Below are 12,075 nucleotides of genomic sequence, written 5' to 3' on the forward strand. Positions count from 1 at the left end.
AATATAAATCTTTATGAGTCTCCTTCCAGGATGGAATCAACAATACATCAAAATGTAAAGAAACACTGATTTCCAGACTATTTTAACAATCTGTTATTTCTGTTGAAATATTTTCAAAATATTTCAACAAAACAAGGTTTAAAAGAAATGATTTCTTGTGAATTTTAAGTATGCTCAGAGTCCGTATATGTGGATATGCTAAAATACATATTTTCATGGCTAAAGGCAGAAAGCACACTTATATACAGAGATGGAATTACAGGAGCAAAGTTTACAACTTTAGATCTGTGAATAAATGCAGGCTCATGCTGCCTTAAATTTATATTAGAATTATACTACTTCTATTTAAAATGAAGAAATTACGTAAAAAGTAAAGGAAAATATTTAAATGAAAGGAACAAGATAATCTCTTTAAAGAGGTGAGAATGTTGTGAAAGCATAATGGGGGAAGGAAATGGATCATGAGGATAGTAATTCAGCTCTGAAAGATGAACAGATCACGACTTGTAAAATCCATCTCTTAGGCAGGATAGATCTCTAGGATACTCTGCTTGTCAAAAACATCAAGCTAAGGTACAACCAATTAACCACAAACCTTGGACCCTGTTTAAGTAGTAAGTCTTCTATCTATTTAGCTGTCCATCCATTCAGAATGTAGAGTTCTAACTGATACATGAGTATTGTGGGACCTTTCCAGTGTCAAGATAAATGATGTTCATTGTTACTCCTGTGACCACAAATCTGATAGTTTTGGTTTTTTTATCATAGAAAGCAAACAGGTGAGCAATGGATAGTTTAGCTATTGTAAATCCTTGTTGATTGTTTTCAATTACCTTCTCTTTCAAGCAGCCAGAATGTGTTCCAAAGGGACTTGCTATACAGTCTTCCAAGGGTCAGAAGAAAAAATTACAAGCTTTTCCCTGGATTTTGAGGACTGTTTTAAAGATGGGTGTAATATATGCCTTTCTCCAGGCACCTGTAACCTGCCCCAATTTCCTTGACTTCTTGGATCAGTGATCAGCTTTGCAAAAATTTTCACACCCATCAGATGTACCCCATCAGGTATCATGAGCTGGTATGGGACAAGTTGTCTCAAGGAATTCTTGACTCAAACCTTACCCACTGTTGGTAGATATCCTCCTTGGACCCTTTCACTAAAGACAGAGCCGTGAAAAAATTTAATGAAGATTGAGGTAAATAAGGCATTGAGCATCTCAGCAATATCTGGGACTAAATCATCCACCCCTTTCAACAACAAGATATTTCCCTTTGTTAGCATAAAAGTGAAGCTCTTGTTGTCCTTGATATCTCCTCCAAGTTTCATTTCCAGCTGACTACTGGCCTTCCTGACAATATTTCTTATGTGCTCATGCTTCTAAATTCCTCCCTTCTAGCCAGTCTCTAGTTCTACCTCCTGTGTACTCTCTTTTGCATCAGAGCTCTACAATAATTCCTTTTCATGGTTGAACCACTCTCTTGCTACATATACATTTTCTCCCATTCCTGCACTTGGATAATGAATGCTGTACTTAAAAGCCTGACACCTTTTAGAGCTACCTTGATGCACACATTTGTCTCCCATGGGATCCTACTGATCAGTTTCCCAAATAGGCTAAAATTTGCAATCTTGGAATTTGTATTCTGCTATTCTCAATCCTCACTTCCCTCAGGGCCTTGAACACCACTGTTTCATGGCAAGTACAGCCAAAGGTGCCATTAATTAATCACATTCAAAACTAATTCTTGCTTACTGGTAAATAGCAGATCATGCTTTGTGTCAGTTTTAGCTGTCTCATCCTGTACCAAGAAGTCATCCCCAGCACCCTTCAGTAATTTTCTTCCCTACATGCATCCCAATTTGTTGCACTCCCAGGGCTTGTCAGGAAGGTTAAAGAATAAAGAACCTGATGGGGAACTAGGGTTTGTGATCCAGATACTTCAAGGTGTTTAGAGAATGCTTCTTCCTTTCCCTCACTCTGAATGAGTGGTCCACAACACCACCATGACTCTCTTCTGGACTCTCCTCTCATCCTGTCCTGCATGCTATCAACCAGACTATCTTCCCTCCCACTGAAGAACTTCAAAAATCTGAACTGCTTCTTCACAGAGAAGACAACACTTCTTCCTTGCTTTCTCTGGATACCTTTTACAAGGAAACTGTCTATTGCAGTACCTTTGTCATGCAGTGCAGGCTGTTCCACCAAATCTTATTCATGCCTTCCAATGATGTCATAGTTTTATGATTGCCTGTGAAGTAATTTCTACTCCTAGTTGTCCAAGATGCATGCATTTGTATTCATATTTACTAGAGGTGGGTGCTCTTATCTCTTGTTTTTGTCAGTGAGCACCCATTTTCTTTTGACCTCATCCATCACTACTCCACTTAAATGTGGGCCATAGTCTCCCTCACGTATCATTCCTAAAGAAGTCTTTTCATGTCTCCTTTCATAGCCAACATTACAGATGCATCCAGCTCTAAAATTTTGAAGCCTGCTTATGTGTGCATCCCAATGTAAATATGAAATCCTAATTAAGCTGCTGTCAATGAAGCTCTTGACATGTGTGATACCCTCAACATCACACATTCATAGCAGGAGACAGATTAAATAGAAGCATAAAGTTCGAGATCATAACCAGGATGTCACTAAATCTTTCAGGTGTATTACATACCTTGAAAGAATTAATTTAAATCTGTAGTCAGATCTCTTGTTACACTAAAAGCTGTTACAACAGTCCTATTTTTAAAAAGCTGTATCAGTGTTTCTGTATTGAATTCCAAAAATACATGTCATTAAGATCTTCATAAAAAAACATTATCTATACCAAAAAACACCCCAGAAACATAATAAAACAACCAATTTAAAATGAAAATTAAGTTTGTTAAAGTAACAGGAATATAGATGCAATTTTTTACATTACACCTAAACTGAAATATTTTGTTTAAGAACATTTTTAATACATTCAAAGATATAAAAGGCACTTAAGTTATTTAAAGAAGAAATAACAAGAGTTAGGTACTCAGAAAATCACCTTATAGCATCCATATATTAAAATACAGATGTCTATCTGAAGATATTAAAACTGTGGTGTTCTACACTACATCTACATTTTTTATCCACATTCAAAAGAAAAATCTTTCTCAAAACTTTTGATTTATTTTCCAGGTCTCTCAAAATCTTACCCAGAATATCCTTCAAAATATTCTTAGTCTTCATTTTGCTTTTAATAATTTAAAATTCAATCATTATTGCACAGTGATTATATGCAATTTTACATCCCATTAACCCTGCTTTGTTTTAATTATAAAGATCCTTTGTTAGATTCCTTTAAATGATCCAGTTTATAATTTCAGGTTATCCTAGGGAGCACTTTAATTCAGCTTCACATTCATCAACTGTTTATGTCCTGTTAATTGTTGACAACTGCACAATTGCATTCTCTAGCTATGATTGATGAATTGCATTCACAAGTTTAGCTATTAAGCAGAATAAATATTTATAACAATTTTCAGTTAAAGGATTGTTATCTTTGTCCCCAAAAGGGTAAATTAAAAACAAACGGGCTGATTGCAAAGATGAGCATTCCAGTAATGCACACACACTTATTCTGAAATACTTTTCTGAGAAAAGTGTAGGGAGGAACATGTGTCCAAGAGCAGTCTGATTAGACATTCCTATGACTGGATTTAAGGAGCGGTTATTAAATGGTACTTATTTTTGAAAAGTCATGGTTAGAGGGGATTAGAAGATCCACTGGTACCTTAAAACCTGACTGGTAAAAATATGCAGATATAGGATTTGTTCAGAACCGTCATTTTATCAATAGTGAGGATGCAATAATATCTGACCTCAATATCCTGGCTGAGAAAATAAAAAAAGGGTCCAAATAGTATTGCATATTGCTATCAACGAACATAAGCTTACTATAATTATTTAGTCTGTTGCCAGGTAATATTTCTTGTACAAGGTGCAGTACACGACCCATTCAGATGTGCCCTGTTATGGTGTAAAAACTCATATTTGCACTTCATAGCAAGAAGAATTTCCAATGGAGGGACTTACGCTTCCTACTGCTATATCACACTATCATTTCAAGTATGCACAGAGAATCCAGGAGAATTTACACCAGCCAAATACTGGGTAATAACACACTCTTTTTTTTTTTTTTTTTTTTTTTTTTTTTTTTTTTTGTAATACTCATACTCCTATATTTCTATAGTCTGACATTTTCTAAATTTCATTTCAAATAAATGCATGATTTAACCACCAAAATATCAGCCAGACAAAAAATATCCTGCAAGAAAGAGAAGACTTGATACTTTGGTAATGAGATATCATTGCTGAAAAAAAAAAAGAAATCACACATAAAATGACAACATCTCTTTAACAGGTGTATTGCTATTTTTTTTTTTTTTTTTTTATTGCTGCACATAAAAAAAATATGTAGATTCAAATGGATTTAATGTATTGGCCAATATAAATCAGACACATTGCATAAGTGGTTTTGTTTGTCTTGGGTACTCTCCTACTCTGGTCAAAGGGCCAAAGAGTCTCCCTTTGCTTCCCACCTTGCTGGCTGGAAGTACTGGGAAACAATGCCCAGAGCAGAACAAATAGAATTGAAATTGAGGACTGATAGAAAATTTCATAAAAAATTTCAAAATCAAGGAAACTTATATAAACATAATGTCATGTGTGGTTTACAGGAGTCAAATTGGACTGGAAATTCTAGATAAAACAATCATGAAATGATAGTATGGAGAAGTACATCTGTAAAATGAATGCTGTACTCCTAAAACAGATGGAGCAGCAGATGGTTTTACAGATTGGGCTCCCTAGACTGTCTGGGTAAAACAACCTTTCTGCTCTGGAGAACGGTGGTTCAATTCTCAAATAACCCTAAACTTATATACAGTTCAAGGGAATTCTATTTCATTCTGTCAATAAACAAAATTTTCAAAATTTACACACTTACAAATTAAATATTTACTATATAAAGTATCAGTACAATAAATCTCATAATTAACACAGCCTTTTCACAATCCTTTTGGAACAGATGGCGAGGAAGTATTATCACCCAATGGAATAAATGCAAAATTACTACTTGTTCAAAAGCTTTGAAATTCATTACCTTCCTTCATTGATGAGCTCAATAAATGCAAGTCCTGCATTCTTCTGAATAGAATTTTGCCATTCCTAAGAAGGTAAAACATAACATGATCAAAACCCAAGGATTTTAAACCACATTTTTGAAGTTGACCCTGGTGACTTCCTAAGGAGATTGAATTTAGGCAGAACTTAATTCCCCCCAACCACCCCCAACCAAAAGAAAGATCATTTAAAAACTGTAATTATTTCAGATTTTCAAATAAATTCTAGGTGGTCATATCTTCTATTTCCCTTAAGCAAACTTTAGTTTTCTTGTCCAGAGAATATGAAAACACATCTTGTTTCTCTGGTTCATGCAGTTTCCCAAGGAACATTAGTGTAACAGAGTACCTTCTTCATGTGGCTTCACTGCTCCACCTAGCACATTTTATTATAAATGAAAGGCAATAATCTGTGTAAAATCCATCCTCCCAGAGTTCAATTTTTGCTTCTTTCTGATTATAAGTGAAAAACCCCAGCCTATGATAACAGACTATTTTTTTAAATTGTTTTACTGTTACCATAGATTTCCAAGATGAAATTTCAAAGCAATTTAAACCACCTAACTGATGTTAAATTTAACAGGATTTTACTCCATATAACACTAATTCAAAAAGAAGTTTCACAATGCATCACAAATAGCTTTTGCCATACAACCCACTGCCTCTATCACATCAAGAATTCTGATACTTGAGATGAAAAGGGTTGATCTCTCTCTCTAACAAGTAAAGATTACTTTCTTTTGCAATAATTCCTTAAAAATTTTCTTTAAAGGCAATAGAAATTTCCTCTCCATCATAATGAAAAACAAGATAAGTACATTAGCTGGATTACAGTTCAGAGAGATTTCCTAGACTGACTTCATGTTGTCAATGGGTAGAGGGTTACAGTTACAGAACTATATAATTTACATTGAATTTTTTTCCAAGAGTAAAAAATCATGCAGAAATTCACAATTCTTGTTTCCTAATATGAGTGGGAAAAAAGATGGCTTTGCATAGATAAGGAAATTTTCTCAAAGAATAGCTGTGAAATCCACTCATTAATCAGCAAAGTTCTTACTGATTATATGAAAATTCACAGATTTGACCAAGTCATGCATCTTAAAAAAAACCCCAACAACAACAATCTAATACTTATGATTGGTTTCATAGAAGACAAGCTACTAAAATACCCAAATAATGAACATACTCTTGACCCGTGCCTGAGCAGGTGATTGGTTAAGGAAGACAGAGTATCAGCACTCAAACCTCTAGCTGATGAGCTAGAAAACCATTGTAAAAGGTGCTTTCTTCAGTGCTGTTGATTTTGTTATTTTTCAAATAGAGTAACTGAAGCTAATGATATCACTTTTGGAAGCAGTTAAATCATCTGTGTAGAGTAGAAAATCACTCTGAGAAACTAAGAATGGAAGAATTCAATTACCTGAACACAGGTGCCTTGAGACATTTTAAGAAACAAAAGTCTGGGTTAGAGATAGTGTTCAAAGTGTAGCATTTTGATTTTTTATCAGAGCCTTTTACTGTACATTATAAAACCACTATTAGCATTTTCTTTTGAGATGACTTTCTGCACCACAGCTGCTATGACTTTGTAGTCAGGAAAGAAGAACTGGTGCTACAAATCAGGAAAGAAGTAGAAAAGAGAGAGGAGAAAGGAATAAAGGCTTCCTAAGAAAGGTTGAAGAAAGGATGCTAATTGAAATTTTAAAAAGAAACAGAGGGTCTACCTGTGTCTGCAAAAGCCCAAGAGATTCTAGCAAGTATTCTGTCAGATCTTCCTGCTCAGTGCAAATGTCTCAGATTCTGCAGGACATCCAAAATGGCTAACTGGATTTTATGTGAGTTATATTAAATTGCCTAAAAAGCCACTAAGAAGAGATCTAAGAAGCAAACAAATATCTTCTTATATCTCCATAGGTGGAAAATCTCATCAATTTATCCAAAGTAATTATTTACGATAAAAATGTGTGAAACTTGCCCAACTACCTAACCAAAACTAGTGAAAAACATGACACAGAACCAGAAAGAAACTAGGATTTATAGTTAATGCATTTTTTCACTGCAAAGCAGCTACTACAAGATTTAATAAAGACTCTCAGTCCTCCATTAATCTACAAATAAAGGAATACTCATTACTGCCACAATTTCCTCTCACTTTTAGGCATAATTTAACATGACATATTCATGATCCTGAGAGATGACCTATATATGTGAAGAGGCACCTGGTTTTCTTTTTTCCATTTTGCTTTTAAAAGATACAAACAACAAATTGAAAATACCATTTTTCACGGCCAGCATTACAGCTGCCTTTGCAATAGCCATTCATGTCATCTCATGTACTTAAAGAACTGGATTAAGATGCGGAGCAGTTTTGTTTATATTTGGAATCCTTGGATTCCAAAGGAAACTTTTTCAACCCCAAAATGTAAGAGGCTGAAAAACAAACACCAAATGAAATAGATGCAAGGACAGTAGTTGGAAGATTTATGCTACAGCCAAGTGCAATCACAGCATAGTTATTTGGTTATTAGCAGCTAAGTGCTTGAATGACTACACTACCTCTCATGTGGTTTTGGTGTAGCTCATATCATGAATCTTCTGAGCCTTAAAGCAAGAGCTTGAAGCCTTTTCCATGCCCCAAAAATTCTGGTGGCAATTACATACTGAAGCCTTTGACAAAATCATGTCCAAGACAACTATTACTATACAAAAATCATGGATCTTTTTTTCCTTGGGGCTCCTGCTTGGTAGGGCAGTGGGAATAACTAGGAACAAGGTGAGGTGTAGAAGACTTGGAGGCTGTCTAATACTGACAGTGTTCAAGAATGATAACATCACGTCTTTGTATTAAAAATAGAATGAAAATGTAGTTTTTTACTTTATTGATAAATAAATTAAAAAACTGTTTTCGTACATAATCACTAAACATTATGACTTTAGACATTCGGTTCAATTACTTCCAGTATGGCTTTGTTATAAATAATTTATATTATGCAAAATTACATTAAATTCTATTAATAAAAAATGCACTAAATTATTAAGATAATGGAAATTGCCACCTTTCTGTTGCCACTTAACTTCTCCTCCTAATCTATTCTGTCATTGCTTGAAAAGTGTCACTGCATAAAGAGCGCATCTGTACCATCTCCTTAAAAGATGATTCAGACTGAAACCTATTATCAAACTCTTCAGGCAGAGGACAGGAGATGAATAAAACAGTACAGATATTACTTGAAATTCACTTGGTTTTCTTATAAAACATGATGTACATTCATTTACTGTCTGATATCATAACAATTTTTTCTTTCGAGTTTATTTTCCAAGTCCTGTTTCTTTAAAATTCTCCAATCTCAGTACATATACAAAAAAAAAAGAAAGAAAGAAAAAAGGAAGAAACAGTCCAGGCATCTTAAATTGATAACGGAAAATTTGCACTGGAAAAAAGTAGTGGAGAGGTGAGAAAGGAACAACTAGATTTGGCATGTTAAAAATTTCTTTTAGTTTATACTATATTTCTTTCCAAATACATCTTTTCCTTAAAATTTTTAAAATTTTATTCATGATGTCTAGAATATGTCTTAAAAAAAATCTTGTAATAATGCAGTATAGTTATTAAAAAAAGGAATGATGATTCTCAGAGTTCTCTCATGCTTTCCACATTCTGCAGGGAAGCCTAAAATTGTGTCATAAATTTGAAGTTTCTTAAAGAAGTGCAGTAACTGCATGGACAGATACCTGGTGTAGTAATCATTCTACAACTCTCCTGGAACTACAGCTACTACTGTCTTAATCAATTGTATCTTCATTGGACTTTGCTCTTCTGCATGTCTTTAATTGATTTGAAGTTAATTTTTTTTGTCATACTGAACATTTAGTGAATTTTCTAGTCTAAGACGATAACTCAGTCAACACCTCAGTTCTTTGATTGCTGCATTGTAATTAAAACCTTTTGAGACAGATGAAATTCTATCATACCAAGTTTCTTCTTTCTTTACATTTGATAGAAAATCTTGTATGGAGCTGAAAAAGTGCTAGCTTTCATCTGGAGAAGGAAATGGAAACTATAAAAATGTGTTTGCAATTCACAACATGCATGTAATTTAGCTCGAGTTTGAACTCCATGTTGTGGAGTTACCTCCTAAAATCACCAATAACTTCTTATCCAAAAATCACCTATAACTTGCTTTACTTCATTTAGAGCAAATACTCAACAGAAATGCTACACGATGTACAAAATGTTTTGTGGGGTTTTTTTATAGCAGAAAACCATGTCCATTAAAAGCAGGTAAAAGCAAGTAAAAACAAGAAAACTGATTTCAAGACACAGTCTTGTAAAATTTTTGGGTGATTATACTGTTTTTAAGATCATAGAACTGTCCCTACCAGTCTTAGAAGAATTTACCTAAAGGTATTGGAGTCTGAAAACCTTGCATTATTGTTTGGAATGAGAATCAAATCTAAGAATTCCAGTAACACTGCCCGTATACTTCTCTCACACTCACATATGTACTGTTGATAGAGGATAAATAAAATGTACTTTTGGTCTTCTATTTCAATAAATTTGGGATCAATTTTAGGCTTTTGTAACTGGCCATCTATTTTAAAAGCGGCTATTTCCCACAATAAGCAAGTTGCAGAATGACTGACGACATCCTCCTGGAAGGAAAATCTGCAAGTATTGGAATACTCCTGGCCTCTGGCCAAATCCCAGAAAGAAGAAGAATGTGAAGCTTTCAAAACACTATTTACGTGAATATGAATTTAATAAAACAAAGGTAATAGAAAGTTTTAGATTACAGTTTCACAAGACTACAGCCTCACTTTCCCTCTATTTTCTTGACTAGAAATAGTATGTTAATTTTTTGCTTTCTTGGTAACACGTAGCCCCATTGCCCTTCTGATCACCTGTGGTAATTACCCAATTTATCTTGAAAATGAAGTTGAGCATTCCCAGAGGAACATTTCATTGGTCTCTTGAAGAAAAATGAAAAAAGAAAAAAAATCTACTATTGCAAAAACATTTATATTATTCAAACAACACTAGGGAAATGGCCAAATTTATTTAGAAAATTAACCTCCATCATCTTGCAGAAATTTCGCGTATCTTCTAATATAGATAGAAGATATGTGCTACAACATACACGTATCTCCACAACTTCTAGAACTTACTTCCTGACTGGAAAAATATTTTTTCAATTAGGAGATTCTAAAATTATTATTAACAACATGTATGCTATGTATGGCAATTAATCCTAAACGCCAGTCCACTTTTTACTCAACCACTCTTTGATGTTACAAGTAACTAATTTGAGGTCTTCCCAATATCAATCAATCGATCGATCTTTGGATGTACAGAAAAGTACTCCTCATATTGTCTGCATTATAGTGAACCCCCTGACAACGATGGTATATTTGTTATTAATGATGGGCTTTGGTAATGAGCTTTGCATCCTTTCTCAGCCCTTTCAGAATTACCAACTCACTCTGACTTTCTAGTATTTCCTCCTGATCTAAGATCCTTCTCAACTGTGTAGGCAGCTTTATAGAGAAGCCAGGAGAAGACACCTTGCCACATTAATTACAGAGAAGCTGATTCTTATAGTTTTCTGATTCTGCCTGTTTTGCAATGAATCCAGAAGTTGTTCAGATCAGCATCTCACTGGTGCATATTCTTTAATATTTTTTTGAAAAAAGTACTTTGACAAGGACAAGCAAGAGAAAGGAACAGAAGTTCCTTGATAACTCTAGTATAAGATAAAAAAACCCTCAAACCATCCTGCTTATTACTAAAAGCAAAACACAAAATTAGTTTTCTGAATGTATGGGAGTCTATAAAGACACCTCACAGAATGACGAAGAAAAGTAAAATCGCTCAACAAGTAGGAAAGAATATACTAATGGTTTCCATTTGAAAGTTAGATTATCAGAAGCAGATGGCCAAGAGATGAAGACAGATTGGGCTGGGAGACATTCCACACTTGGACAATGCAAGAAAATTCTCAAAACAGTTTCCCAGATCATTTACCAGATCTCTTTAAAGCAGGTGAGAAATGCTGAAGAGTTGAAAAATATCTAAAAAAATCCCACAAAAATCCCTCTTCCCAGCAACACACTTAATTTTAGAGGAAAAAAAAAAACAAACCCAAACACATATAAAGGGATTTTTTTTTTTTTTTTTGGCTTCTCCTAGCTTGTACTAGAGTTCATTTTGGAAATTACACTGTGTAGAACAACCTATTTGTGTATAGGCCATGTTGTGGATTATGTAGAGCCCAAAATCAACATTAGAACCTAAGTATGTGTTTAAGCTGTATCATATTTGATACTGCATAAGGACACAGTGGAAATATTGCTTCCCTCTTGATGGACATTTATGTAGTCCAAATTGGATCAGAATATTATAGGAAGTACTTGCTTCACCTACAAAGATTTTGGTTATTGAACTTAAATTTGAGCCTGTGGTAAAATGTGAATACACAATGCCTCATTTTTGAGCAACGTTGCTGACAATTCCATACACATTTTTAGTGCCTTGTTCAGCATATGAAAATCTGTGGGGTTTTTTTTTTGTTGTTGTTGTTCATTTTAACCTCTTGCTCTTCCTCTAACTTCTCCCATCAAATGCCAGAATTCCTTTATTGTACCTTGATAGAGGCAGTCTGTCTTTCCTAGAGCCCCAGCTATCGATCTTCTACCTACTATAAGCTATTGGTTTCATGGCTACCCTAGAAGCATAATCAGTTAAAAATAACTTTTTTATTCTGACTTAATTTTTGGTTTGATGTGACTATGTCCACCATCACATCTACTGATGAAAGGGATCAGCAGCAATATGAAGTTAGGCATGGAGAAGATATGATACATCTGCAAGTGTGATCTTGGCCAGACAGAAGCCTAAACTGACCACTAAAATTCTAGCCTAAGAG

The 12,075-nt window shown here is 34.4% G+C and overlaps 1 protein-coding gene across 1 annotated transcript in view; it reads right to left on the reverse strand.

Annotated features, from left to right (window-relative positions):
- The window catches only part of NBEA (neurobeachin), a 453,768-nt gene that overhangs the window by 228,660 nt on the left and 213,033 nt on the right, over nucleotides 1-12,075 (reverse strand). The window contains exon 35 of the mRNA XM_083884753.1: nucleotides 5,131-5,195. Coding sequence (XP_083740879.1) covers nucleotides 5,131-5,195 — 65 coding nt within the window. The remainder of the gene's footprint in view (nucleotides 1-5,130; nucleotides 5,196-12,075) is intronic.

Source organism: Zosterops lateralis, assembly GCF_965231275.1.
Source record: "Zosterops lateralis genome assembly, chromosome: 2".
NCBI classification, from domain to species: Eukaryota; Metazoa; Chordata; class Aves; order Passeriformes; family Zosteropidae; genus Zosterops; species Zosterops lateralis.